The sequence below is a fragment of the Drosophila pseudoobscura genome, chromosome X (assembly GCF_009870125.1).
Source record: "Drosophila pseudoobscura strain MV-25-SWS-2005 chromosome X, UCI_Dpse_MV25, whole genome shotgun sequence".
Lineage (NCBI taxonomy): Eukaryota > Metazoa > Arthropoda > Insecta > Diptera > Drosophilidae > Drosophila > Drosophila pseudoobscura.
The window spans coordinates 19,022,274-19,050,266 of record NC_046683.1 but is presented as its reverse complement, the minus strand read 5'-3'; the positions used below and the strand labels follow the sequence as shown (position 1 = coordinate 19,050,266).

Sequence of the window (27,993 nt, the reverse complement as noted above, 5' to 3'; positions counted from 1 at the left end):
GCTAAGATGGGGTATGATCCCAAGCATAGTCCAATGGATATACCAAGCTATAGTTAGACAGTTCCACAAACTGCTGCCTGTTCTCCAGGGTGAAGCCAATATCCTCGCCATTCGGCATAAGGCTGAGCGTCTGCGTCACCCCGAAGACCTGGCGTGATATCTCAAAATTAAGATCGAAGGTCTCCGAAAAGTTCTCGCCGTCATAGTCGAGCAGTGCCTGCAGAGAATTAACCTCCGCCGGCGACAGCTGTTGCAGATCACTCAGATCGACGGGTTTGTTTAGCAGCTTCTTGTAGAGGGCCAGGGGAAAGGGCAGATTGATGATTGTAAAATTGTAGATGGCCAGTCCGCAGAGCACGCCGATGAGGTAGCACATGTTCTCCGTTTCATAGGTGATGTCCGCGAACCACAGTTCACGCGACTCCTCAAACTCCTTGAACATGCTGTACTTCGGATCGAGCAGCAGCATGAAGAACTCCTTGTGCACACCGCCAGCATCCTCAGCTTCCTCGTCCTGGAACTTGATCTTCAGCAGCTTCTTGAGATCACTCCGCGAGTAGTGCTGCAGCTCGCGAAGGGAGTCCTGGACTAAGTTCTTCCACGTCACATTCAGAACGATGTACTGCGAGATGGGCACGCCATAGTCAAAGAGATTGAAGATGCCCTGCCATGAGGTAGAGAAGACAAGAGAGAGGTAGGTAGAGGTAGAGGTAGCAGAAGGTAGGTTGGAGCCAGGGCCAGGCAGGATGGGAAGTGCACTCACATTATTGGCCGCATTGGCCATCGCTGAATGCATTTGGACCACTTGATCCGCCTGGAGCATCGATGTCTTGGCCGACGCATCGAATAGGAATGAAAAATTACAAATGCTAAACTCGTTCGGGGTCCCCATTATCCATTTCACAAACTCCTGCTTGACGTTTGCATACCAGTCGAGTTCGGGCCAGTAGAATATCTGATAGCTTACACGTTACTTGCGCGAGTTGTTAATGATGAAGAGGACATATATTACCCTCAGAATGACATCCAAATCAGCATTGTATGGCATCAGCTAAAAGGGATGATGGCGTTAGTGGTGATGGTCGGTAATGGAATCAAATCCAAATCCTTACTCTTTGGGAACTCTCCAACGTTGGACTGATGGCCATCAGACCATCAGGCCATAATTTAGAAGCTGATGATGTGAATCACCACGTGCAGAAATATGTTAACCAGGCGCTCGAAGTAATCCACTGGCGTTTGGGCCAGCCATTTGTGTAGCACCTTGCTCGGATTCAGTATGGATCGGATCTGATCACAGAGGGATCAAAGATGGGTGGGGTGGAGGGATTGGTGATTGGGGATTTAATGCTGTCATGGAAGATGTACGCACCACCTGCTTTATGCTCTCATTCTCAACACTTCGTAGATGATCGAATGCCACCTCGGCGGCCTTCAGATCTATTCCATAATTGCGTGCAGAGCAGTCAAAATGCTCGTCGTTCGAGAGCAGGCACGCCTGACTCTTGAAGATCACCTCCATGGACTGCAGAAGATCCAGGTCGCTCTGCTTGATATGCGCGCACTGCTGTGTGGCATCTGCCGTCAGCGAGATGATCTAGGACTTGGGGCTGCAACAAAGAGAAAGAAAATAGCATTAGATTCGTTTTTGCAGCAGAAGTCTCGTGAGTCTTTGTCCCACTTGTAGCTGCGCTCATCCTCGGGCGGCACCATGTTTACGTAGAGAGTGGTCGTCACAATCGACTGATCTCCGCCGGAGAAGATTTTCCGAATGACCCGGTGGTCATTCATCGGATCATTCGCTGGACTCCATCAATGCGGATCCACTGGGCGAGACCTAGGGACCGATGACCACCTTAGGCAACGTCTAACTTATAGTGTTTCGCGTTCCAAGCTGCCCGGAGGCGCCCAAACCAAAGCTATACACTCGACCTCCGGAGCTAACCAGCGCGAGCGTGTGCCGATTGCCGCAGGCCACCTGGGTGATGGTGCTGCCCATCAGTTCCATGACCATGCGGGGTATCATCTCGTTGTAGCTGACGCCATGCCCCAGCTGGCCGTAGTTGCCAGCACCGCAGGTGAAGACGCCTCCCTCGTTGGTGAGGAACACGGAATACTCGTCACCGCAGGGCACGAATCTCACGACCAGCGTGCGCATTGTCTTCAGTTGCGAGGGATACGCACGACTCTGCTCGTCATTGAGCCCCAGCTGGCCGCAAGTGTTCTTGCCCCACCGAACACTGCACTGGACTTGGAGATGAGGAAAGAATGGTTGCCCCCACATGCGATGGTGGCCAGTGGGGTGCCCAAGATGGTCGTCAGCTGCACAGGGGCATTGAAGTGCGGCAGATCTTTGAGCGACTGGATGCCCAGCTGGCCATAGATGTTGTAGCCCCAGGAGTAGAGTTCGCCACCTAAATGGAGGGGGGTTCACTATAGGGTGGGAAGGCTTCAGAGCGGTAGAGGCTACTTACAGCTCGTGAGTGCCAGACTGTGATTGTTGCCGCACGCAATCTGCACCACCACCACCAATCTTTTGGACACTAGAAAGCGCAAGATCTTTGGCAGCTCAATGACATCGTTATCGGTGAAATGGCCCACCTGTCCGCAATCGTTGTCGCCGCAGCTCAGGATCTGGTCCCATTCGGTGAGGGCCATGGAATGGCGGCTGCCACAGGCAATCTGGATGACAACATAGGCCTGCAGCTCAGGTATCGGAACTGAAAAAGAGCGAGAAGAAGCGAACGGTTGAATGGGTAGTCATTTGATGCCGGTTCTTCGGGTCATGGATGGATAGAATATTTAGTGATGAAAGAGAGTACAAAACACGATTTATGAAATTTGCATACTCAACGGCGACATACGTGTCCTTTTAGTGGGCAACTCGTGGCCAAGCTGGTGGTGATCGTTGTTTCCGCAGGAAGAGCGTGTGGCGATGTCCGCAGGCAATCTGTTGCACCGGCGAACTCTATCTGACTAGGTGCAAGGATCTGCAGACGAAAAAAACAAGAAAATCAAACCCGACAGTTTGTTAATGGGGTATTCAAATGTATTCCATTCCTTGTGTGCTTGTGCACAAGACCTGCTCATTCTCGATGCCACCGAGCCCCAATTGACCGTGTGAGGCGTCGCCCCAGCAATACAGGGCCATGGCTTTCCGTTGCACTCGATTGTTAACTGAAATTTATTTTTGTTTATTGTTGATTTTTTCGGCGTTTCTAGAAAAAATAAAGGGAAAACCGCAACAAAAAAACCAACAAATAATTGTTGCGGCCTGCCAACTTGTGGAAAATGGGTTCTATTAAGTTCTATGCTTGTTTACACTATAACAATTACTTCACTGCCCGCTATAAAACTACGTTGGAATACAATATTCGGAAATTTCGAAATTATTTTAAAATTTTTAGCTCCGAATCTGAGCTGCTTCAGTGCTGCTTAAATGATGACTGAATATTTGTACACAATAATGACATTCCTGCACTGTTTGCTTAGTTTGAATGTGGAAAACCCTTTGAAATACCTACTTTGTAGCAACGGGAATGATTTGAAAAAATGTATGTCATTTGGTATTTTTTTGTAGTCAAGTTGGCACTGCTAGTGCTGTCTCTGAACTGCTTGTTTTTGCGAAATCTGCCAGTGCACTGTGGGCCAGCGACCCCATCTTTCGACGTTAATTCGAAAAAATGCATGTCAATGAAACTTAATTTTAATTTAACATTTAATTAGTGTATACATTAATTTAACGAAAATCAAAAATCTTTTTTGTTTTAATGCATCCCTGGCCTTTTTGCAGCGTTTTAAAGTCAGCTGTTTGATAAGCTACAATCGATAGTAAAAAACGCGGGAAACTGTTTGTTTACTTTGAGAGCTTACCAAATTGAAACTAAGTTCAAAAACTGAAATCAAAGTAATGGAAAAGAAAGGGCAGGGTATGTAGAGTTATTATATTAAACAAATTTGTGCTCATGTTTTTGTGTGTATTAATTTGTGTCGTCCAAAGGTAGAGAATACTTAACCAATGTGCCCGTCTCTTTTGGTCAATAACTAATTTTGTGAGCAATTGTGCGAGAAAGTAATTATGTAATATTGTAGTGCAAATTTTGTATAAAATAATCCTAAAACTCGTTTTTGCGCCAATTTGCGCCGGTGTGCGCATTTTAATTTATTTGTAGGTGAGGCGGAGTTCACTTATGAAAAGCTGCTCAGTATTTACATTGAGAATAATCGAAGCGCCGCAGCACTTTCGAGTAGGATTTTTGAAGAACTGAAGGCATACAAAATAAGCACGGAGAAAAAGGATGAAATAAATAATAAAGTAAGGAACTTTTATCTACACGTCCAAAAGTATTTGGCAAAATGCGGGAGAAGCATGTCTAAATTTAAGAAAAAGCATAACTCATGGCTTTTGTCCAAGATGGTTATCAAAGTTGAAAGAACGTCGTCATCGAATTCCATGACTTCAACATCAAGATCAGTTGGACGCCCACCAATTGAATATATAAATGCTGGACCCCGTTTGAAGAGAAAATTAGCATCAGATTTAGCTGGCAATCAAGGTCACAAGCATACATTACTTAACAACAACCAATCTGGATTCAGACGAAATAGAAGTTGTTCTACCGCCATAATAAAACTTTTAGAGGATATCCGCGAAAGAATGGACGACGGAAATGTGACATTCCTAACTCTTCTTGACTATTCTAAAGCTTTTGACTCAGTTGACCATGGTATCCTCATTGCAAAGCTTCGTAGATCCTAAAATTTCTCTGTCTCAGCAGTAAAATAAATAAATAAAAAATTAAAAATGAAAAACGAAACGAGAATACGGCAAAAGGCAAAAAGTTGGTGACGAAGCCAACAACACGCGGTGTTCCCAAGCGGTCCCCCATCTAAGTACTAACCGCGCCCGACGCTGCTTAATTTCGGTGATCGGACGAGAACCGATGTATTCAGCGTAGTATGGTCGTTGGCGAAAGCCTGGGAGCTGAACGTTGGTTTTCCTTTGTGTTCTGCCTTCGACTGACCAAAACTAACAATAAGATGGGTTTTAGTTCAAACGACTAGACTAGGATCTGCTGGCAGGGATTGGATGTGGTATGGGGTGCCTGTATTTATGCATTTATTTAGAAAAAGAAAACCAAATGCCGTTCCCCTTCGAACAATAGTAATATAAATTTTAATTGGCCAAAATATAATTCAAGGAAAATAAAAACGAAAAAAGAAATATGAAAAACGAAACGAAAATACGGCAAAAGGCAAAAAGGCAAAAAGGCAAAAAAAGTTGGTGACGAAGCCAACAACACGCGGTGTTCCCAAGCGGTCCCCCATCTAAGTACTAACCGCGCCCGACGCTGCTTAATTTCGGTGATCGGACGAGAACCGATGTATTCAGCGTAGTATGGTCGTTGGCGAAAGCCTGGGAGCTGAACGTTGGTTTTCCTTTGTGTTCTGCCTTCGACTGACCAAAACTAACAATAAGATGGGTTTTAGTTCAAACGACTAGACTAGGATCTGCTGGCAGGGATTGGATGTGGTATGGGGTGCCTGTATTTATGCATTTATTTAGAAAAAGAAAACCAAATGCCGTTCCCCTTCGAACAATAGTAATATAAATTTTAATTGGCCAAAATATAATTCAAGGAAAATAAAAACGAAAAAAGAAATATGAAAAACGAAACGAAAATACGGCAAAAGGCAAAAAGGCAAAAAGGCAAAAAAAGTTGGTGACGAAGCCAACAACACGCGGTGTTCCCAAGCGGTCCCCCATCTAAGTACTAACCGCGCCCGACGCTGCTTAATTTCGGTGATCGGACGAGAACCGATGTATTCAGCGTAGTATGGTCGTTGGCGAAAGCCTGGGAGCTGAACGTTGGTTTCCTTTGTGTTCTGCCTTCGACTGACCAAAACTAACAATAAGATGGGTTTTAGTTCAAACGACTAGACTAGGATCTGCTGGCAGGGATTGGATGTGGTATGGGGTGCCTGTATTTATGCAATTATTTAGAAAAAGAAAACCAAATGCCGTTCCCCTTCGAACAATGGTTAGGTTAGGTTAGGTTCTGGCGGTAGCCTGGGGGAGTGATGAAACCCTCCCAAGCTCACTTGGACCTGTAGAAGGTCCGTTGTGGTGCCGCATGGGCGTGTGCCCCTTCCCAGTGCCTAAAAACCGTGGAGAGCAGGCAGTTGCAAATTAAGGGCAGTCCCATCCTGAGGCTTGGATGAATCTGGACAAGGTCCCCGGTTTGATTTCGGACAGGTCCGAAATGTCCGTGAGGAAAGCGGCCCCGAGAATACGAAGACGACGATTTCCAAGGGCCGGGCAGTGGCAGAAGAAATGGGGCGTTCCCCTCGATGTCCCTGTGGCCGGGGACCATCTAACTGCTCTGCGATCTCGTGCAGAGACCTGCGGCAGTCATTTACACTCGCTGAGTTCTAGAAGACGCACACTAAGTGCGTGTCTAGACGTAGTTTGGAGACGATAGAAATGGCCTCCTTGATGGCTTCAATCTCCGCTTGGAACACACTACAGTGATCCCCTGAAGAAATGACTGATGTTCAGCTCGACGCTCCGGTCGTCTAGCTTTGAGCCATCAGCTAGCTTTGAGTCCTGGTTCGCCCATCTCCTAGTCCTCCCTAGGTGGGATTGATAGCTGGGCTGGCTCAGCGGTCATACAATATTTGTATGTTGCCCCGACGACAAGTAAGAACGCACGTGTTGGGTATGTTAATATGCTTTATTGGTATCTTAAGTCTATCTTACGCTATTCCGACTCCGGTGCTGGTTCTCTGTGATTCGATGAGCGCGTCGCTCCCTGGCCCCCCACGGCGTCGCCAAGCGTGGCACCGCCGGCTCTACTGACTGGGGCTAGCGATTCTTACCACGTGGCCCAAATCCCTCCTCTTACAGGCTCGCTTCTGCGTCGCCTCGGGAATTCGCCGCCTCCACGATGCCTGGCGCTGGAGCTCGGGCCGGCGCGCCTCCGCCCGCTCCCCTGGGCACGACGCCTGTCGGCCCAGCTTCGGTCGCTCGCCCTGGCCGGGTTCCGGCCATCGCCAAGGTCCTCTCTTCCGCGGCCTCGTCCTTCTTCGCTTCCGCCGTTGCTCTCGCGCCGTCACCCGCTTCGCCGTCGGTCGCCACCTCGACTTCGGGTACCGCCGCTGGGTGTTGGCGTGTTTGTCGTACCCTCCGTCTCGACCTCTTCGGCTGTGGCTGTGCCCGCCGCCTCGGGTCCCGCTCGTCACTGGCGCGTGGTGCCTCCTCCCACAGTCGAGCCTCCCTCGCCTCTTGCCCGGGCTGCTGAGGCGCGGGCCCCGAGGCCCACATCATGCGGCCCGTGCTGCTGCTGCTGCTGATGCTGCTGATCCCCTTGGCCGCGCGCGTTGTCATCCGGCGGCCGACTCTGGAGTCGGTGACGGTGGGGCCTGTGGCCGTGGCTCCTCCTCGGACTCGACGTGTTCAGGGGGTGGCTGCCAGAGCTCTTCCTCCTCCACCTCGGCTCGTCGTAGCCTCTCCTCTTCGGGCCGCCTTCGGCGCTGGTGGGCACTCCGCCTGGAGATCACCGGCAGCCCGCCTGCCGCGCCCTCCGCCCGCGTCGCCCTTGCCTTCTCCGCTTCCGCACGCAGACGCGTCATCTCCCTTTGATCAGCTGCGTTGATCCGGCTAATGCACCGCCATTGATGCGCGACGTCCCGTTTGTGGCGCTCCGCCTCCGCTTCTTGCGCCTCCTTTTCAGCCTCTTTGCCAGCGTCAGGGCGTCCTCCTCCGTTGTCTGCTGCTCCTTGTCCGCGGTTTCGGTCGGCGTTGGCTGCCGACCTGTGGGTCTGTCGGTCGCTGATCCCCTCGCCGCGCCGTCGACCTCCCTTGTGCGTGCCGACGACTCCTCTTCCTTGGCCGTACGCGGACTCCTCCTTCCGCGTCTCCGCGCGCCCACTCCTTCCTCCCTCAGGCCGCTCCTCTCTCTTGCTGGAGTGGGGCTTCTCGCGCTTGCTGGTCCGGGGCTCCTCGCGCTTGCCAGTGTGGGGCTCCTCGCGCTTGCCGGTGCGGGGCTCCTCGCGTCTGCTAGTCCGGTGATCCTCGCGCTTGCCGGTGTGGGGCTCCTCGCGCTCGCTGGTGCGGGGCTCCTCGCGCTTGCCGGTGTGGGGCTCCTCGCGCTTGCTGGTGCGGGGCTCCTCGCGTCTGCTGGTCCGGGGCTCCTCGCGCTTCGCCTCGCGTGCGCGTTTTCTACGTGTCGCCGGCTCCCAGCTCATCAATTCCAGATCACTTTCCGCCTCGGTGTACCCCGGCGATACCACCGGGGACACCGTCGGTCCCATGGATCCCGCGGTTGACACTAGCGGTGAGGCCAATAGCTGCAGCTCCGGGGACCTCGCCCTTTGCTCCTCGCGCTCGACCTGGTACGCCTGCCGCCGACTTTGATACCCGCGGCGAATCCATTTTCGCTGCTTATTAAATGCTGCTGGTCAACTTTTGAAAAGACCTGATAGTGCGCTGCTCCCTCGTGCCAGTGCTCACCGTTCCCTGTAACGGTGCCTTACATTGGCCCGTGGGACGGCTCTCTCTTGCCTTCCAGCTGGCTCTCTCGCTCGCTCCCGTTTTGAAAATTATCCATCCTTCTCCGTATGCCTCGCCCGTTGCCCCTCCTTGTGCGTCGTCTACGCTTTGGTTCCAGAGCCTGTTTCAGAGGTTCCTTCCCCGGGTTGTGGCTCCAGGTCCCCTATATGGGCGGTCCGCCTCCGTTTCTCGCTGTCCTTCTTTAATTTACAAATAACCGGGGACACGAAATCCATTATGGTGTAGGGACCGTCGCATTTCGGGGCCAGTTTTGCCGCAAACCTCTCGGCCGCGTTGGATAGATGGTGTTGCTTGGCCCATACCTTGTCTCCAATCGTGGGTTTCCACGCTCTCCTCCTCAGGTTATAATACCTCGCCTGGTCCTGCGCCGCTCTTTCGAGATTCCGCCTTACCAGTTGAAATACCTCTCTCAACTTGGCAGCGTTCTCGTCCGGATTGAGCGTGCCCTGTCCTGTGCCCAGCGCTTCGTCATCATATAGAGCCTTTGGTAGCCTCGGCTCTCTCCCTTGTACCACAAACGCCGGCGCGTACCCGGTGGATTCGGACACCCCTGAATTTACGGCCAGCAATATCTCTGGCCATTTCTCATCCCAGTTCCTCTGGTTCCCTTCGGTGAACTGAGCTATCATAGTTTTCACTGTCCGGTTAGTTCGCTCCGTCGGGTTCTCCTTCGGCGTGTACGGGGCCGTGAACTGATGCCGTACACCCATCTGCTCTGAACTGGACGCCATTATCCGTGATCACCACCTTCGGCACGCCAAACCGGGACACGATGCGCTCTCGGAAGTTAGTGCTTCCGCCGTGGCCTTTCTCAAGGGGACCAACTCGGTCGATTTCGAGAACCAATAACATGGCATTCCCATGCTTTGACCTGGGCAGAGGGCCCACGAAGTCGGCACACACCATTGCCCACGGCTCCTCTGGCACTCGTGTCAGCATTTTTCCGGCCGCCTGCAGTTGACTTGGTTTGTAGCGTATGCAGATTTCACACTTTCTCACGTATGTCCTCACATCTCGATGCATCCCCGGCCAGTAGTACCGGGCCGCCCGCCCCCGCCTCCGGCGAGGCAAATGACCTCTGACTCTCTCTCTTAGATCCTTTGGGACGCATAACTTCCATGATACTATCTCCTCTTCTCCAGCTCGGTGCGGGATGTGCCGGTATATCCGGCCTGCTTCCTCGACGTAATCCGGATATTTCCTCGGTTCCGTCCTCATCCTCTCTTTAACCTTTTTAATCCATCCGCACTCTGCCTCCGGTTCGTGTCCCTTCTCTGCTTCCTCCTCGGTGGTTCTCAGGCATCGCTCCGCCAATGGCTGTCGGGACAGTGGGTACGACACTCGAGGGTATGGTCTCGATGTATCTGTAGTCAGAGAAAGACTGGTCATCAAGGACTTGCCAACTCTTGACTATTGAGACATTAAGGTGAGGTCAATAACCTCCTGTCAATTTTTAATTATAACGAGGGGGAACGTTGTGAGTTGCTGCGTACACCGCAACTCCACAGTTATACCCGATACTTAGCCTTACCAGTATGGCTCTCCTCCGGCAGACGCCGCTAATATTAAACGACACGACAAAGAGTGCGTGCGAGAGAGACAGAAAATCAGTCTGAGCGTGACGTCGGGCGCTGCGTAGCCACTGCAAATTGATTTGTTCCTTTTGGCTATAAAAATGATCTGATCTGATCCAGATTCAGCAACCTGATAGATATGGTCATTATCTATGATTCTGCGTTTTTAGTTTTCTCGAATCTGCAATATTGTGGATGCAACAGATTTTCGTCCTTTGTGCGGGCGGAAAGGGGTGGGGCGAAATTTTGAGATATACGTTTTATAGTGAGATCTAACAGAAGTGCGGATACCAAATTTGGTTACTCTAGCCTTAATACTCTCTGAGATTTGTGAATATCCCCAGATTTGCATCCTTTGCGGGGGCGGAAGGGGGTGTGGCGAAATTTTGAAACAAACTCGTCTCGGTCCGATATATTAGGAGTGTGGATACCACTTTTGGTTGCTCTAGCTTTTATAGTCTCTGAGATCTAGGCGCTAATGTTTTACTCTAAGCAAAGCCGCCTATGCTACGTGCATGTAAGAGAGAGACAGTGCGAGAAAAAATGAAATTGTTTTCTTGATGCTGGCTATAATAATAATACGATCCAATTCAGATTCTGCTAAAAGATATGGTCATTCTCTACGATTCTGCGTTTTTGGTTTTATCGTATCTTTAAAAATGTGGATGCCACAGATTTTCGTCCTTTGTGGGGGCGGAAGTGGGCGGGGCAAAGTTTTGAAATATTTTTGGAGCAGTGACATATCACAGAAGTCTGCATCCAAAACATCGTTGCTCTAGCTCTTATAGTCTTTGAGCATTAGGCGCTGAAGTGGACGGACAGACGGACGGACGGACAGACGGACAGACAGACATGGCTCAATCGACTCGGCTATTGATGCTGATCAAGAATATATATACTTTATGGGGTCGGAAACGATTCCTTCTGGACGTTACACTCATCCACTTTTACCACAAATCTAATATACCCCAATACTCATTTTGAGTATCGGGTATAAAAATGGGGTCGTTGCCCCGATAAAAATAAATAGATTAGAGTTAAGGATAAAGCTGAAAAGTGACTCACCCCTTACATTTGTGTTCGAGCTCCCCCATTGAGTGTGGTGAGCGTTAGCATCGCAACGTATCAGTAGGTCTATGTCCGACCTCTCGCTGTCGCTGGCTAGTTTGCGGACAAGGTCCTTTGGAGGATCGTTTTCCTCATGGGCCATGTAGGACGAAATCAGCCTAAGATGTGTCCCTTTCAGCTCTAGGCTTGCCGCCGTGTTGTCGCTATCGCTATAACTATGGAGAAGAAAGATATTAAAGTGCTTTCTGGTGAGAATGCAGGTGCGGGTTTTACCTTCATGTTGAGCTACAATTTCTTGTACTCCTTCGACCCTAGTCCACAAACCTTGTCTCTCATTACCCAAGGTTCCTGGATTAGGGCTACGTCTGCTCCGCTCTCTTCGAGGCGGAGTATAAGAGCAGCGGATGCTGCTTTAGAGTGGTGAAGATTGATCTGAAGGAGCCTCAAGGACATCCTTAGTGTCCTCCACCACTGTAATATCGGCATCTGGATCGTCCTCAACTTCCTCGTGGCAACACATCGCCTCGAAGTCTCATCTCAGCGTGCCATCGGTGGAGTAGCCCTCTGGGTCTGTCTCCGTATGATCGTCGGATGCTTCGATTTCCGAGGCAGCGTCCTGCTCGACTGGCTTGTCGACAGGACGCGCCCCGGCCGCTGCATCCGACTTGTAGACGGTCACCGAGCTGAACCCGAAATTGAGCTCGCCTTTGGGGATGGGTTTGGGAACTGATGTTTGGGGATTCGGGGGTCCGCGCTGCCTCTGTCCAGGACGCCAATCAGCGTCCTTTCCCTGGCAATCTGCGCGAACGATGTGTTAGGCAGTACTCTGGAGCGCTTCTGTGTTGGCCCAGGAGTCTCTTGCGAGCGCTGCCTTTTTGCTTCCTTGCCAAAGTTCGGCAGCACCGTCGAGGCCCACTCAACCTTCTTTATCCATTTGTCCGCTCGGCTGGACCGCTCTGCCGACGGAGTATATTGCCAGCACTCCTTCTATCGGCGTATGTAAAAGGTTTGGCTTGGACACTAGTAGATGGTGACTCATCACCCGCCACTTTACCACCAGGCAGAGCAGCCGCAAGATTGCATAGCCACTCTGCCAAGGTATCGGTATTGGGAGCCAATTCACCACCCACCCCGAAACCGGGATGGGACCCCTTTGGGCTCTCCCTAGCGTCGACCGCCGCGCAGGTTTTCACTGCTAGTTTGCGGGTTGGGCCGCTGCCTTCCCCTGCTTGGGATTGCTCCCTGTTGGCATTTGGGGAGTGCCAGACTCATTTTTTTTTATTTTTATATCTTCCATTCTTTTCCCACGAGCTGCAGAGAAGGGGTACGGTCCGTCCGTGCAGATATCCACGTTGCCCGGATAAAGCATACTTAGAACAGGGGGCTAGTTTTATATATCGGGCCCCCAGCCAGGCTGACTCTCGGCATGGGTCGAATAACACTCTTAGTCCGGCCCGGTGTGAGCTGAATGTGGGGGTTGGGATGAGGGTAGGAAGTGTGTAGAGATAGAGGAGTGTGTGAGCTACTTATACGAGGCGGCACCACAAGCGCATCGTCAGTGTTGCTACTTCGCGAACACCCGCTGGCTGTCGGGGGCTGCTTATTTTCGGTACTCTCCCTATATGACCTGTATATAGGTAGGTCGTTCGCTATCCGCCACCTGCGACCCGTCCGGTGGCCTCAGCTAGGCCCCCTTTGAGCCACCTCACGAGCTCATCGGACCTAACCTAACCTTGTGGAACTGTATGTGGACTTTGTGATCAACAAGGCGTCGGAGGTGCACTACAAAGCCTTCCACAAGGGCTTCATGAAGGTCTGCTCCGGTCGCGTCATCAACGCATTCCAGCTGGAGGAGCTGATGGCCGTGGTGGTGCGAAATGAGGACTATGACTGGCAGGCACTCGAAGACTATTGCGAGTACAAATAAGACTACTCTTCAGGCATGAGACAGTGAGTGGAATCAGAAATCCCCAAAGGATATATAAAGTATATATGTAAATACTTTTTCTTATTCTTTTTAGATCAAATGGTTCTGGGAGGTGATCCATGATCTATCCGAAGCGGAAAAGAGAAACTTCCTGCTGTATTTAACAAGCAGCGATCGTATACCTATTCAGGGTATAAAGGCCCTCGGGGTGAGTAAAACTCATGTTCTATTATGAGCAGCAATATATGGACAATCCACGAAATTCCAGTTCACTATACAACCAACTACCGATGAACTTTTCCTGCCTGTGGCCCATACATGCTTCCATTTGCTGGATCTGCCACGCTACAAGACCAGGGAGCGCCTCAAATTCAAACTGCTGCAGGCCATACAGCAAACTGGTCTAATCTGGTCTGATCCTCCGATCGATCGGAATTGGTGAGGGCGGGAATGGAAGGGTAGAATGGATTTAAGCTACACGTACAGGAAAACACACACACAACCCACACAGAGACACACATTTATCAGTGATCAAATCAACTAAAATAATGTGTTTATGGCTTTAAATTGTTAGCTAGTTATCGGTGAGATAAAAGGTCTGAATAGCGATAGCGATAAAGGCAGTAATCGAACAGCTGTTTTTGGCGAAATGTGAATGTGGCGGCAAATAATTTTTCGAGTCCCGCAGAGTCAGTTGCTAAGAACATTTTTGGACACACATGCTGAGGAGGCCGCGCGGTGCCTAACATTATAAACGAATACGAATATCTACACAGTTTGTAAGCAGTGCAAGTGTTGATGTGCGATCGCTTTTTGTGGCTGTGTCGCCGTTGACGGTGCTGCCGCTGCTGACATTGCCGGGTCAAGCTAACGGTACCCGCATCAAAAAGAAATTCAAACAGGTACAAAAACAAAACAAGAAACAGAAAGAAAAAACAAAGGTAACGACTTGGGGGACAGTCGGTGAAATTATGGGGTACTTAGCGTACCAGCCACCTCTGTCTCTGGCTCTCCAGCGCATTTGCTTTCATTTATCAAATGTGTCGTCTGCCATCGTTTGGCCAACTTCTTAATCCATGCCATGGCCACTGCCATTGCCCCTGCTTCCCTTCCGTGCACTCCACCGATGGCTGCCAGCTAAGCTGCCAACTTGACGATGCCTCAAAATGGGGGCCATAAAATCAATTACACTGACAATTTTTGCATATCCTGACGGCTAACAAATATGTGGTAGTGTGGCACCGCCACCTAACAAGATTCGAGGAGAGTACAGTGGCAGCATATGTATGTAGGAGCTGCCACAGCGGGAACATGAAATAAAATAAGATACAAAACTGCAATGCAAAATGCACTCTCTCTTTCACTTTTTCGCTTCCTGGAGGGAAGCTTCCTTTTCGCACTCACCTGCACTCACTCCAGGGTACATTGAATGGTGAGGTAGTGCTCTCTCTCCTGCTCATTGAGGAGGATTACAGTTTAGCAGTGGAAGGATCTCCTTTCCAACTCACCTTACTCAAGGTAGATAGAATGACAGCCTTCCCTTCCGTCTTTCTAAGCTCTGACGCTCTCACGTACTTTTTGGGGTCGGAAACGATTCCTTCTGGACGTTACACACATCCACTTTTACCACAAATCTAATATACCCCAATACTTATTTTGAGTATCGGGTATAAAATTGAAAAACGAAACGAAAATACGGCAAAAGGCAAAAAGTTGGTGACGAAGCCAACAACACGCGGTGTTCCCAAGCGGTCCCCCATCTAAGTACTAACCGCGCCCGACGCTGCTTAATTTCGGTGATCGGACGAGAACCGATGTATTCAGCGTAGTATGGTCGTTGGCGAAAGCCTAGGAGCTGAACGTTGCTTTCCTTTGTGTTCTGCCTTCGACTGACCAAAACTAACAATAAGATGTGTTTTTAGTTCAAACGACTAGACTAGGATCTGCTGGCAGGGATTGGATGTGGTATGGGGTGCCTGTATTTATGCATTTATTTAGAAAAAGACGAGGGGGAACGTTGTGAGTTGCTGCGGACACCGCAACTCTACAGTTATACCCGATACTAAGTCAGTATGGCTTTCCTCCGGCAGACGCCGCTAATATTAATCGACACGACAAAGAGTGCGTGCGAGAGAGACAGAAAATCAGTCTGAGCGTGACGTCGGGCGCTGCGTAGCCACTGCAAATTGATTTGTTTCCTTTGGCTATAAAAATGATCTGATCTGATTCAGATTCAGCAATCTGATAGATATGGTCGTTATCTATGATTCTGCGTTTTTAGTTTTCTCAAATCTGCAATATTGTGGATGGAACAGATTTTCGTCCTTTGTGTGGGCGGAAGGGGGTGGGGCGAAATTTTGAGATAAAGGTTTTATAGTGAGATCTAACAGAAGTGCGGATACCAAATTTGGTTACTCTAGCTTTAATAGTCTCTGAGATTTGTGAATATCCCCAGATTTGCATCCTTTGCGGGGGCGGAAGGGGGTGTGGCGAAATTTTGAAACAAACTCGTCTCGGTCCGATATATTAGGAGTGTGGATACCAAATTTAGTTGCTCTAGCTTTTATAGTCTCTGAGATCTAGGCGCTAATGTTTTACTCTAAGCAAAGCCGCCTATGCTACCTGTGTGTTAGAGAGAGACAGGGCGAGAAAAAATGAAATTGTTTTCTTGATGCTGGCTATAATAGTAATACGATCCAATTCAGATTCTGCAGTCTAAAAGATATGGTAATTCTCTACGATTCTGCGTTTTTTGTTTTCTCGTATCTTTAAAATTGTGGATGCCACAGATTTTCGCCCTTTGTGGGGGCGGAAGTGGGCGGGGCAAAGTTTTGAAATATTTTTGTAGCAGTGACATATCACAGAAGTCTGGATCCAAAACATTGTTGCTCTAGCTCTTATAGTCTTTGAGCATTAGGCGCTGAAGGGGACGGACAGACGGACAGACGGACGGACGGACAGACGGACAGACAGACATAGCTCAATCGACTCGGCTATTGATGCTGATCAAGAATATATATACTTTATGGGGTCGGAAACGATTCCTTCTGGACGTTACACTCATCCACTTTTACCACAAATCTAATATACCCCAATACTCATTTTGAGTATCGGGTATAAAAACCAAATGCCGTTCCCCTTCGAACAATAGTAATATAAATTTTAATTGTATCCATGTCCCTTGGCTGGCGAAAATCCTCTAGCTGAACCCTCCACAAGGGTGCCGGCTGGGCAGTGGACACTGCATTACCCAGGACACTGTCGCTTGCTCTGTCCGGGGTAATGCAGTGTCTAGCTAAGGCTATGGTCCGGCGTCTTCCCGATTCAAAGTCGGGGGAACCGAACCAGGGCCATGGCTAGAGGTGCCTGGCGGTCAGGCCTAAAACGCCAGGGGGTGGTCCCCCCGAAAAATATTAACCAGTATGGACCCTCGGGCCAACTATGGAGTCGAAGAAGGAGCAAGCACGGGTTGGGATGTCAACCCAAACGTCGGTGGAAATCGTGACTGCTACCACCGGCGGGCACGGGGAGGAGCAGTCCTCTCTGCGTGTCGCCAGCGGTCGCACCTCAGACTTGGCGGGAGCAGGCCAGGTCAGTTGTAAAGCTACTGCCACAACAACAACAACAAAAACAACTCACTCCGTAGCCTGCAAGTTGAGCCGCACAGATGCCGTAGTCGATGCAGACACGGATCTGGAGAGCGTGTCCTCTCTAAGCAGGACGGATGAAGAGAGCCTTCTCCGCTCGCCGGAACCAGGCACCAGCTCCCTGCGTAGGGAAGGGCCGAAGCGTTCCAAGCAGGGGATGAAGGCCAAAGCGCAATACAAAGCGGCCCTCAACATCAAAAGCCGGCTGCAAGGTAAAGCAGACATCTCCCAGGAGGAGAAGGTCAAGCTAGCCTGGGCCGAGCAGAGAGTAGAGGAGGGTCGGCTACACTATGCTCAGATGCCACAGATGAGGGCGTCGAATGGCGAATATGCCAATAAGGTGTAGGAGATTATGGCCACCAAGAGGCAACGCTCGACTGAGAGTGCCATTAAGGACACTCCAGCGAGCAAGCGGCAACGCGGGCCCAGGAGTGCAGCCCCTCTACCGAAAGCGGCCAAGAAGCCGAAAGCGAAGGTCAGCGAGGTGACCAAACGACACCTGATCGTGGCACTCATTGACCGCAGCGAAGAAAACGGCAAGATGTCAGCGGCACAGTGGAAGCTGGTGCACGCGCGTCTTGTCGACGCACTCTTTGTACAGATGGAGGAAGACCCCGCGGCCCCTATGCCCACGTTCGATGGTGCTGGGTGGCTAAATGGGGTTAAGATCCTGTAGTGCAATGATGATCCAACCCTAAGGTGGCTGACGCGTACGGTCTGCCAACTGGAGGCGATGTGCGAGGGGGCCAAGCTGGAGGTTGTGGACCGGGAGCTTTTCCCGTCCAAGCCTAAGGCGAAGGTACTCTTCCCCATCACAATCCAGGGGGACCGAGCGCTGAAGCTCCTTCAGCGGCAAAACGCGGACGTGCCGACGGCCGATTGGAGGATCCTACACATTGGTAGCCCACTACCCAAAGAGGGGGGCCAATGTGTGATCCTCCAAATAAACAAGGAAGCAGAGGATCTGCTATACCCCAAGTTCGGGAAGATGGCATGGGGCATGGGTAGCGTCTACCTGCGCCTCAAAAAGCGCCACCCTGAGGACAAGGACGCGCATACCCTGCTAGCAACCGAGAGACAGCACCCTCCAATAGGTCTGTTAACCACTGGGCCATAGACTCCTTCGCGGGCATAAAAGCACCAGGACTGGACGGGATATTTCCAGCCATGATGCAGTTGACCAAAGAGGTTATTACCCCATGGCTCCTCGCAATATACTCAGCATGCCTAAGTACGGGCTATATCCCCATCCAATGGAGAACCTCGAGAGTTGTCTTCCTCCCCAAGGCAGGAAAGTGCAGCCACGTGAGTCCCAAGGATTACAGACCGATAAGCCTTACCTCCTTTATACTAAAAACACTAGAAAAGCTGGTGGATTTGCACATCAGGAATGAGGTAGAGGGACTGATGTCAACAAACCAACACGCCTACACTAAAGGGAAATCAGTGGAGACGGCGCTACACTCGCTAGTAGCCACCATCGAGAGCGCCCTTCACAACAAAAGTATGCTTTGGGAGCATTTGTGGACATCTCAGGAGCATTCAACAATGTGGCCACAACCGCAATAACAAGTCGCCTAGAAGCGAATAACATACACCCTGCAATCAACGTCTAGATCAAAAACCTCCTAAGTTGCAGACGGGTGCAATCGGAGTGGGGCACTGCTTCCATGGTAAAAGGGGCACACAGAGGCACACCTCAGGGTGGAGTCCTGTCGCCACTACTGTGGAATCTGGTGGTCGACGACCTCATCAAGAGATTTGAAAGGAAGGCCCCAAAGATAACAGTTTATGCAGACGACATAAGCATACTTATTACGGGTGTATGTCCATCGACCCTCAGCTCCTTAATGGAACGTACACTCAGGAAGATACGTGAGTGGGCGGAAGAGGTAGGACTCAGTATCAACGCGGACAAGACGGACCTCATCCTCTTTACCAAGAGGTACAAGGTACCGATATGGACCCCCCCGAAAATTGACCAAACTAGGCTGACCCCAAAATCACAGGTGAAATACCTAGGCACAGTACTGGACAGCAAGCTGGCATGGAGGCCCAATGTAGTGGAAAGGGTGAAGAAGGCTACCAGCCTTAGTGTGGTGGCAGGCTACTGAAAAGAAGACATACCATAAGCTTATGGAAAAGACTCAGCGACAGGCTCTGCTCTGTATTACAGGGGCGCTGAGGTCAACCCCACCAAAAGCACTCGAAACTGTACTCGGAATCGACCCCCTGGACATTCACGCTCGCCTGATTGCGGGAAAGGCAGCACAACGCCTCATAGCATCAGAAATCTATCGCCACAAGGATACGGTTCAATCGGCAGGGAAATGACCAGATCAACTGACTACATGACCCCCCAAACTTGCCTTGACGTCAAGACAACCACATCTTTGGGACCTGAAGACTGGAAAATTGGAAGGGACCAAACTGAGCACCTCAATATATACACAGACGGCTCCAAGATGGAAGGAGGAGTAGGAACGGGCCTATACTGTACAGACCCTGAGATAAGGCTGTCGTATAAGCTACCGGACCGACGCAGCATATTTCAGGCGGAAGTTTTCGCCATCAGGAAAGCAGCAGAGGTCGCTCAGATTATAGAGCGAGCACACGATGCGGCCAAATTATTCGTCGACAGCCAAGCGGCAATCAGATTCATGCAGGCGTCCGCGGTCGACGAGGACCAAAGCAATGGCGGCGACAGCTGCTAGCGAGTGTCACGAGATCGGTGATGCTATATGCGGCGCCAATGTGGGCAAAGGCCCTTCAAACAGCGAGCTACGCACGGGGTCTGGCAGCCTGGCGGAGGAACGGTCCATCTACTACCAGGAAAGCAGAGGAATGGACGTGGCTGGGAAAAGGCAGGTACGCATGGCGTGCAAACAGGAGAGCCTCAGAAGGTGGCAACAGCGCTGGGACACGACCACTAAGGGGCGTTGGACCCATCAGCTTATCCCGTCCATCGACGCGTGGGTAAACAGGAAGCACAGGCAGGTCAACTTTTACCTGTCTTAGCTCCTACCTTAATTGCTTCGGGCATGCGGACTCCGCAGAATGCTCTTGGTGCGGGCACTACGTGGCGTTACGCCGAACATGTAATATTTTCGTGTGGCAGGTTCGCAGCGCCGCGCCAGCGGCTAGAAGAAGCGCTGGGTGGGGCCGTAGCCAAGCAGAACTTGGTGCCATGCATTCTACTGTCCCCGGAAGACTGGGAGGCGACGAGCAACTTCGCCAACTTCGACCATTATGAGGAAACTGCGCGCTGTTGAGCGCCAGACAAGAGTCCAGTTAGACTAACCGAAGCCTGCACATGTGTGAATCATTGCTACACGGCCGTACCACACATGTTGGGCTTGCATAGCCTAACTTATAATATAGTTTGCTTTAAGTATAAAATAAGTTGTAAATACGAGCAATTAACACGAGAACTGAGAACGTGCCTGTCTCCCTTAGAACGCTGCAAAGCGATCTAGAGAAGCAGGCTAGATCACAAACCGATAGCAGGTGGAGGAGTACCACCACCTGCAGAACCTCGAAATTAATGTGCAAGGAACGCAATGATAAACTTAGCCACTGCCTACTGCACCTTCCACGAAAGGATTGTTAGTAGGAATACTAAAAGATCATTGCCTGGCTGCTGCACATGCAGCAGAGACCAACAGAGACAGTCCCAAATAAGTGGCATAAAGTCGAAAATTTTGTCGAAGCAAATATTAATTATATTTCAATAAATTGAAAGTAGAATCCCTATATATTACAAATCAATCAATTTTGTTGCTAAAAATGCAACCCTGTCATTCTGATCAAACTTCAAAGTCAGTTGATTAGTCAGCTGATTCCTGCGAGAAAATTGGCGGGAAATTTTTATTCACTTTGAGCGCTTGGCAAATTCACAGATTGCAAAAATAAAATATTGTGAAATATGGATTTTAAAGGCCCGGGTATGTAGATTGAATAACAAAAAAACATTTTGTGTTAAAATATGTTATATGTTATACGTATATGTTAATTGTTTTGTATTGTCAAAAAAAAAAGAAAACCAAACCAATGTGTTCGTCTTGTGTGGAGTAAAAACTAACTTTCTGCGTGGTTGTACGTTATGTAATGTATGTTAAAATAAAGTATAAAGTGTGTATTAAAAATAAGTAATAATCCGGTTTGCGGCTTTTTGCGGCTCTTGCGGTACTTTGAACTTTTAGATCAGCTTGAGTTCTGTCATGCAACGCTGCTGGACGTATGGATCGACAACGGCCGCAACTCTACCGCCCTTGCAAACTAGATAGTTGGCCAATTGACGGAATGTTCACTAACCAATGAAAACATTAGTGAAATTAACAAGAAAGTTAAAAGCCTTGCAATTTATATTTCTTCGAATCTGCAAAAGTGCAAGCGAAATATGCGCACATTTAGAAAAAAACATTCACAGTGGCTATCAATGCGCTTAAAAATTGTTTTGGAAAATAAAGAAGAGACGCACAGTCTTCAATTGGGTAGACCAAGGCTAACTTATGATGAAGCAGGGCCCCGTCTAAAATTAAAACTAGCTGCCGATGTAGCAATCAATAATAAAAACGATACCAGTCTTTTAATTCATGCAGCAACAATGTCAGCCAGGAAATCATATGCAAATGATACTGCATTTTTACTTAAAAATGTTAGCACTTCTGAAAGCGAAGCTACTGAAGCTAAAAGAAAGCTCGATATTGTAGAACCAATACCTTTAACAACAAATGATGCTTTGGAATTCTTGCTGGAAAATTCTTTAAGCAAACGGTTATATAATGAAATTCGTCAAATAAGCAAACAGCATAATTGTGACATATACCCAAGCTACCAAAATGTCCAGGAAGCCAAATTGCAATTGAGACCTGCGGGAATAACTGCTACAGAAACTATGGCAAAAGTTGCCTTGCAACATTTGTTAAACCACACTGCCAATCGCATAATATTGTTACAGGAAGAGTTATTCGCTAACTTTGAAAACGTTTCTAGTATTACATTAATTGCGAGTTACGGATACGATGGATCAATTGGGCAAAGTATGTATAAAAAAAGATTTGAAACGAAGGTCCGGTTCCTTCCTTCCTTCCTACTTTTGATTCATCTTTGTTTGTTACTACCCTTATACTTCTGAAGCTTATCGATGAAGCAGGAACAATTTTTTGGAATAATAGAACTCCGCAGTCTGTAAGATTTTGCCGACCACTCAAAATGGAATTCGCCAAAGAAACAAAAGATCATATTCTTGCAGAAAAAAACGATTTGGACACACGAATAAAAAACTTGACTCCTTGAGTAGTAACAATTTCAAATGAAAAGAAGATCACTGTCTCATACGACCTTCACATGACTCTTATAGATGGGAAAGTTTTAAACGTTAACGTACCCGTTAAGTACAAAATCTTGCCAATTGTGTTCAATATGTGGTGCAGGCCCAAAACAATTTATGGAAACTTATGATACAAATTCCTTTATGGAATAATTATGGGATAAGTCCACTTCATGCTTGGATACGCATTTTTGAATTGCTGCTTAAAATATCATATAGAATGGGGTTTAAAAAATGGAAAGTAAGAAACGAAAATGACAAATTGGAGATGATTGCCAAAAAAAAAACATATACAAAGAAGATTGTGGCAAGAAATGGGATTGCATGTGGATAAGCCAAAACAGAATGGAAGCGGAAACTCGAACGATGGCAACACTGCGAGAAAAGCTTTTTCAAATACGAAATTATTCGCATCAATTTTAGAACTCGATTTGGAGTTACTTGAGAGTCTGCATACTATTTTAATAGCTATTAACTGCGAATTTGCAATCGACGCTTTAAAACTTCAAAATTTCTCAGATAAAACCATTAGATCATACATGTTGCATTACTCTTGGTATCCTATGTCACCAACTTTCCATAAAACTTTTTTGTTCATTGATCACAAATAATAACTGCATCTGTGATGCCGGTGGATGTCTTGGAGAAAATGCGTCTGAAGTAAAAAATAAATTTTACAAGCGTGACCGGCTAATGCACGCTCGACACAATTCGCCGGTGAACAATATGATGGATGTATTCCAAAGATCTATGGACTCTTCAGATCCCCTCATCTCAAGTATATCCATTAAGAAGAGGGCAGCTCGACATAAAAAAAAACCCTTCCGCGAGATGTCATTGAGCTTTTAGAAACACCCCATTGTAATTTTCCAAAAAATATTCAGCCTTTAGCTAATGACTACAGTTTCGATTATGACTCGAATGAGTCGGAATTAGAGGATATAAATCCATATTCGTTTGAATTATCTGTACAAAACAACTAAATGATAATTTAATATCAATTCTTAGAAATAGTTAAATAGTAGAATAAGAATTTGATCATAATAAGAATTGTTTATCAAAAAATATGTTTTATATTTTTATATTTACCACTGTTACATCAAAATTACAACAGAATAATAAATTCCCTTAAAATTGTAGTACTTTTTTATAGCTTTCACGACTTTCCTTTGTGATCACGTATAAGCCTTGTTGCCAAATATGGGCTATTGCGGTAGGCATGGTCAGATGAACTTAAAATTTTGTTCAAATATTTAGAGTGCTATATTTATTAAATACACCAAGTTTCAGCTCGATATCTGCTTTATTCGACTTTATGCCACATATTTGGGAATTCCGCCCAGTGTGCAGTCGTAGGAAATGCGATGAACCTGGGCCTATCGAAACCCTGGAACATCTCATCTGCAACTGTCCGGCTCTCTCAAGAGCAAGGAGGAGATAGGAAGGAGGAAGATGCCTCCAAGAGGACGCCACAGGAACTGCTGGCCTATGCTAAAAGCACCTCGACTCTCGGGGACTTTAAAACCACCTAAACACTCCCGCGATGCTTCATACCAACTAATAATAACTATATATTTACAGACATTTCTTCCGACACCAAAGTGGAAGGTGCAGGCGATAGCTTTGAAAAGTTTTCGCGAATTATTTTCATTTGTGTGGCCCGAAATTTGTAATTAAGAGCTTCGCATTTTAGTGCGCTGCAGCGTTTTATAGTTTTCAGATAAAATATCGATGTTTTTTTTTCTTAGTATCGATGTATCGAAAAAGTGAGCATACTTTGCGTTTGCGTTGGATGGGTACATTTATCAAATTTTAATAATATGATTCTGTTGATTTGATTTTGTTGAAAAGCAAGAATCGATAAATTTGTAGTCAAAAAACGTAAGTATAATTGACATATCGTAATTGAAAGACATGCAATTAGAGCTTGAGTGTGTTTTAGGCACGGCAGTGACTCCAATGAGGAGAACAAGAACGTGGGAACCCCAAAAAAGTCGAAGGTGTGGATGTTTTTCGACAATTCAAACGATGGCGGTAATGCGGTATGCAGAAAATGTGGCAAAGTTTGCAAAACCAGTGGAAACACCACAAATTTGCAAAATCACCTCACCCGCATGCATCCATCGCTGCAAGAGAGTGAACTACCCACTACCTCTGGTAGCATTCTGCCTTTTATGCAGAAAAAATATTTATTTAATATTTAAATTAAATTAATTATGTTATATTAATGAATATACGGTTTTCAGAACGCTAACAACGACGTGGCACTTCAAACGCTGGCGAAAAAAAATGTATGTATTCCCACAACGTCTACTGAAAGCGAGCGTACGTTTAGCAAAGCTGGATTGATTGCTAATTCAAGACGAGCTTCCTTAAAGCCAGAAACTTTGAATAGGCTTACTTTTCTCAACAATAACAAATGGATTTTGTTTTAGTTTAACATATTAGTCGTTGAAGGATCTCAACCAAACTGCCATGGAGGCAATTGTTTTTTAATTTAATTTTAGGCTAACTAACTCGTTCGAAAACTGTTATTATTTTTTAGTTTTAAGTTTTAAAGACCGAAATGAAGTATAATTTTTGTGTAATCTCTAAAAAGTGGGTTGTTTATATAGTCTTAAACGAAAACTAATATGTAAATGGTTCTCAAAATATCGTACTTATCAATTTTTCGAAATATGGATTTTTTTTGGAGCACTAGTCCAAATATCCTGGTCCAATTTCTAGTCATGAAAAGAAAGTTGATGCTTCGTTTTCTGTTCTGGAGAAGAAAGTTGGTGTTCTGTCTGAAACATTGGCGGAGGTGGTGGCTCTGCTGAAGCTTCAGATTAAAAAAGAGCCAGACGTACAAAATTTCATAAAATTTCCGATAGAGTCGACGATGGAGTTGGAGCATTTAAACTCTATTATAGCTCCAGAGCTGACCGATTTTTATGTGAGTGGTAGCCTATCCTTCTATGACAGCTAGTTGTTATTTTTGTTCATTATTTTCTTTTATTAGATCAACAAATTACGGAACTTAATGGGGACGAGCACATCGGTGGCATGCAGCTTAAAAAATGTGCTGGACGCGAAGCTCATTTTGGAATACAACTTAGACGGTACTTCGGGGAAGAGCTCGCTAAAAAATTGTAAAGAATTTTACAATGTCCTGGAATGTAGGTCTAAAAAGAACTTAAAAAAAAACATAGTAACTAATTAATTAATTTATTCATATTATTTCAGCGGCGGTGAAGATGAAAATACCCGACGAGCCAGCAGACAAAATAATTCGGAAGGCTATTCACAACATCAAGAATAGTCATTTTCAAAAGACATCAAGGGAAAACAAATTCAAACTAGACAATAACGAATAATAATAAATAAAAATAATTGGAAAAATAAACAATTACAGTGTATTACTTTTTATATTAAATGCATGATTTTTCGTGAAAAATCATCACTTATTAAGTGCATGATATTTAGGTAAAAATCATCACCTATAAAATGCATGATTCTTAGGTAAAAATCATCTCTTATTATGTGCATAAATTTCGCAAGAATTTTAAATATAAAAATAGTTCATTCGTCCGACTTTGGGAATTGTGAAGCTGATTTTGAAGAAAGAACCGCTGTCCAAGCGTGCAGTGAGGGTGTTTTTGACGAGTCAAATAATTTGAAAGTTGAGCATCCTAATGATCATGATGAGTTGCTTTCAAAGCTCGATTTTGATGGTAGTGGTCCAAATATCCAAGAGGTCGTGCGATCGCCAAATGCGGCGAAATTTGGCCCGTGGAAAAATGCGATCCGCTGGATACCCATAAGTTGCCCTTGCCCCCGAATGCCTTGAGCACGAGAATGGGGAAACTGTATAAAAAATTCATTGATGGAATTCCAGAGGTCGATTCTCCGATCATTGTGTACACCACCACCGATCAAATACCGATGGTAAAGGCCTGCTTTGCCTATTTGGAGTGCAAGCAACGTGACAGCTACTGCATTCCATTATTTGTATATTCGTGTGGTTAGTTATCCTTATACATAAATACATATATTTGCGAATACGTGTGTTCAACAGGTTCCAATCACAGACGAGTCGCACGTAGGTTCTCGAAAAAAATGGTGGGCTCTAGATGAGATTTTAGGAGGCATTCCACCGCAACTCGCATGAGTACCAGTACAGGCTTAATAAACTGACAAATATGAAGTGCGACACGGTGTCCAAGGCGCGCATGCGCAACGCAAGGAGCGCTTCAACGGGATTTTTAAGCAGATGCCTCCAGAAAACTGGTGAGGATGGACTTTTCGGACCCGAAGGTTGGAAAAATTTGAGAAAAAAGTCGCAAAATGAACTAAGCGCACGTCTTTTATAGGCTGCAGAGTCGCAGTAGCCATTCTGCTGCGTCGCTGCGACTGCGCATTCGACTTATTTACTAGCGTCAATAAAGACTTCGGCTCTGGCGTTCGGGTACTGATGCGTCATCATGAGCCAAACGCAGAGAGAACATCTTTGCATGTGTTAGTACACACACAATATGTTTCGAGAAAAATATGTGATTGTATGCTTTTTTAAATTTTTTTTAACTCTCTCAGGTCTGGTTCTGTTTTGCCTCCAGCATGTTTGAGTGTATGGGTGCACACGCATTCTCACGTACTTTGCGTGTGTTTGTTCTAGTATTGCTGGCCGCTAGAACTGAAATCCTTCTATGGCAGCAAGTTAACATTATTTCTTTTATTAGATAAACAAATTACGGAATTTAATGGGGACGAGACCATCAATGTCGTGCAATTTGAAAAATGTAATGGACGCGGTTATGACTTAGTGGACTGCATAATCTTTTGAATATTGAGCTTATTTATTTACATATATTGGTTATTTAATATTGGTTGATATATTACAAAGTATTTTACATGTACATATGTATATATGTATATGAAGAGCGGGGGTGTCGATGATACAAACTATGCGTGCGGTTGATTTCATCTAGAAATTTCTACTAACTTCCACTCCACAAAAGAAGTCGAGCCAAAAGGGAATTGAAAGATGATGCGTTGCGACGGTCTGATGCAAAACGGTACACATAGATGTATGCGTGTGCAGTTGCGGGCTTTAGCTATACGTCTGAGTGCATTACAGCTATGTTTTGGACACAAGCAATAACAACAAAGCTATGCGCGTAAAAGTAGTTACTTAAGCGGTGCAATACAATCATGTGCATATGAATAGGGCACTTGAAATATACACGAACATTGAACTAAAACTACGCGGCAAATTTCTCAACATACCAGACCCCCTGAACGGCTGTTCAGAACAAGGCAACAAGGCACAGCAAGTTTGGAAACGGTGACCACTCGAACCCTCTCGTCTTGGCCAGGATGAACTTCGGTGATTCGCCCAAGCAGCCATTTGCGAGGTTGCAAGGACGCAAGGTATTCCAGAGTCCAACGTTTCCAGAATCCCTGAACCTTGGCTTGCAGTTGTCTCCAACGCTGCAGTCTGTTAATGTTGACGTCTAGCAAGGACGGCACCGACATGCGAGGTTGACCTGTAAGAAAATGAGTGGTGGAAAGGGGATCCAAGCTGTGATCGCTGGGCGAGCACAGCAGGCGAGAGGTGATTAAATCTTCAATCTTGGTTAAAATTGTTGAATATTCCTCGAAAGTCAAAGCTACCAATTACTCGGCGACGGTGGAGTTTGATAGATCGTACGGCGGTCTCGCAAATACCTGCAAAATGCGACGCAGAAAATTAGAAATCTCCTTGTCCTGACTGTAAAATATCTGCGAATTCATGCAGCTCCGTTGCATGAAGTGGCGAGGATAGGTATCGAGGTATGCGACAGCTTTCCAGTAAATGAACTTCAGCTACAAACTGTTCCCATCGTGCGCATAGC

The 27,993-nt window shown here is 47.0% G+C and overlaps 2 protein-coding genes, 1 long non-coding RNA gene and 4 other non-coding genes across 11 annotated transcripts; 1 reads left to right on the top strand and 6 right to left on the bottom strand.

Annotated features, from left to right (window-relative positions):
- Window position 1: 1 nt before the first annotated feature.
- LOC6899586 (probable E3 ubiquitin-protein ligase HERC3) lies at window positions 2–2,144 on the bottom strand. Its single transcript, XM_033383618.1, has 6 exons — window positions 1,682–2,144; window positions 1,373–1,610; window positions 1,113–1,290; window positions 1,013–1,051; window positions 764–955; window positions 2–664 (listed from the first exon to the last, which is right to left on the bottom strand). The coding sequence occupies exons 3-6, from the start codon at window positions 1,146–1,148 to the stop codon at window positions 2–4; spliced, it is 930 nt and encodes a 309-aa protein (XP_033239509.1). The 5' UTR covers window positions 1,149–1,290; window positions 1,373–1,610; window positions 1,682–2,144.
- Window positions 2,036–27,990, bottom strand: LOC117183218 (probable E3 ubiquitin-protein ligase HERC3). 4 transcript variants are annotated; one of them, XM_033383619.1, is made up of 5 exons: window positions 27,386–27,990; window positions 3,083–3,177; window positions 2,855–2,990; window positions 2,475–2,720; window positions 2,036–2,414 (listed from the first exon to the last, which is right to left on the bottom strand). In XM_033383619.1, exons 1-5 carry the CDS (start codon window positions 27,504–27,506, stop codon window positions 2,164–2,166), a joined length of 849 nt encoding a protein of 282 aa, XP_033239510.1. In that variant the 5' UTR covers window positions 27,507–27,990; the 3' UTR covers window positions 2,036–2,163. The 4 variants fall into 4 exon arrangements, with proteins under 4 accessions (XP_033239510.1, XP_033239511.1, XP_033239513.1 ...); XM_033383620.1 differs by lacking the exon at window positions 27,386–27,990 and having other exon boundaries at window positions 3,083–3,433; XM_033383622.1 differs by lacking the exons at window positions 3,083–3,177; window positions 27,386–27,990 and having other exon boundaries at window positions 2,865–2,992.
- LOC117184776 (uncharacterized) lies at window positions 3,752–4,578 on the top strand. 2 transcript variants are annotated; one of them, XR_004470225.1, is made up of 4 exons: window positions 3,752–3,929; window positions 4,001–4,080; window positions 4,173–4,315; window positions 4,415–4,578. It is a non-coding gene; the product is annotated as an uncharacterized lncRNA (long non-coding RNA). The 2 variants fall into 2 exon arrangements; XR_004470224.1 differs by having other exon boundaries at window positions 4,001–4,072; window positions 4,415–4,576.
- Window positions 4,853–4,971, bottom strand: LOC117185235 (5S ribosomal RNA). Its single transcript, XR_004470818.1, has one exon. It is a non-coding gene; the product is annotated as a 5S ribosomal RNA (ribosomal RNA).
- On the bottom strand, window positions 5,292–5,410 carry LOC117185224 (5S ribosomal RNA). Its single transcript, XR_004470807.1, has one exon. It is a non-coding gene; the product is annotated as a 5S ribosomal RNA (ribosomal RNA).
- LOC117185320 (5S ribosomal RNA) lies at window positions 5,731–5,849 on the bottom strand. The gene has a single exon (XR_004470892.1). It is a non-coding gene; the product is annotated as a 5S ribosomal RNA (ribosomal RNA).
- On the bottom strand, window positions 14,865–14,983 carry LOC6903715 (5S ribosomal RNA). The gene has a single exon (XR_053334.2). It is a non-coding gene; the product is annotated as a 5S ribosomal RNA (ribosomal RNA).
- Window positions 27,991–27,993: the final 3 nt, after the last annotated feature.

Bases quoted from the DNA above. Each gene is read 5' to 3' on its own strand.
- LOC6899586 (XM_033383618.1), bottom strand. From the start codon at position 1,148: ATGGCCATCAGTCCAACGTTGGAGAGTTCCCAAAGA. The intron at 956-1,012 runs GTAATATATGTC...GTAAGCTATCAG, and splicing joins ATTTGGATGTCATTCTGAGG to ATATTCTACTGGCCCGAACT. The intron at 665-763 runs GTGAGTGCACTT...ACCTCATGGCAG, and splicing joins TGGCCAATGCGGCCAATAAT to GGCATCTTCAATCTCTTTGA.
- LOC117183218 (XM_033383619.1), bottom strand. From the start codon at position 27,506: ATGGCTGCTTGGGCGAATCACCGAAGTTCATCCTGGCCAAGACGAGAG. The intron at 2,721-2,854 runs GTTGAGTATGCA...GCTCTTTTTCAG, and splicing joins AAAAGGACACGTATGTCGCC to TTCCGATACCTGAGCTGCAG. The intron at 2,415-2,474 runs GTAAGTAGCCTC...CCCTCCATTTAG, and splicing joins CAGTCTGGCACTCACGAGCT to GTGGCGAACTCTACTCCTGG.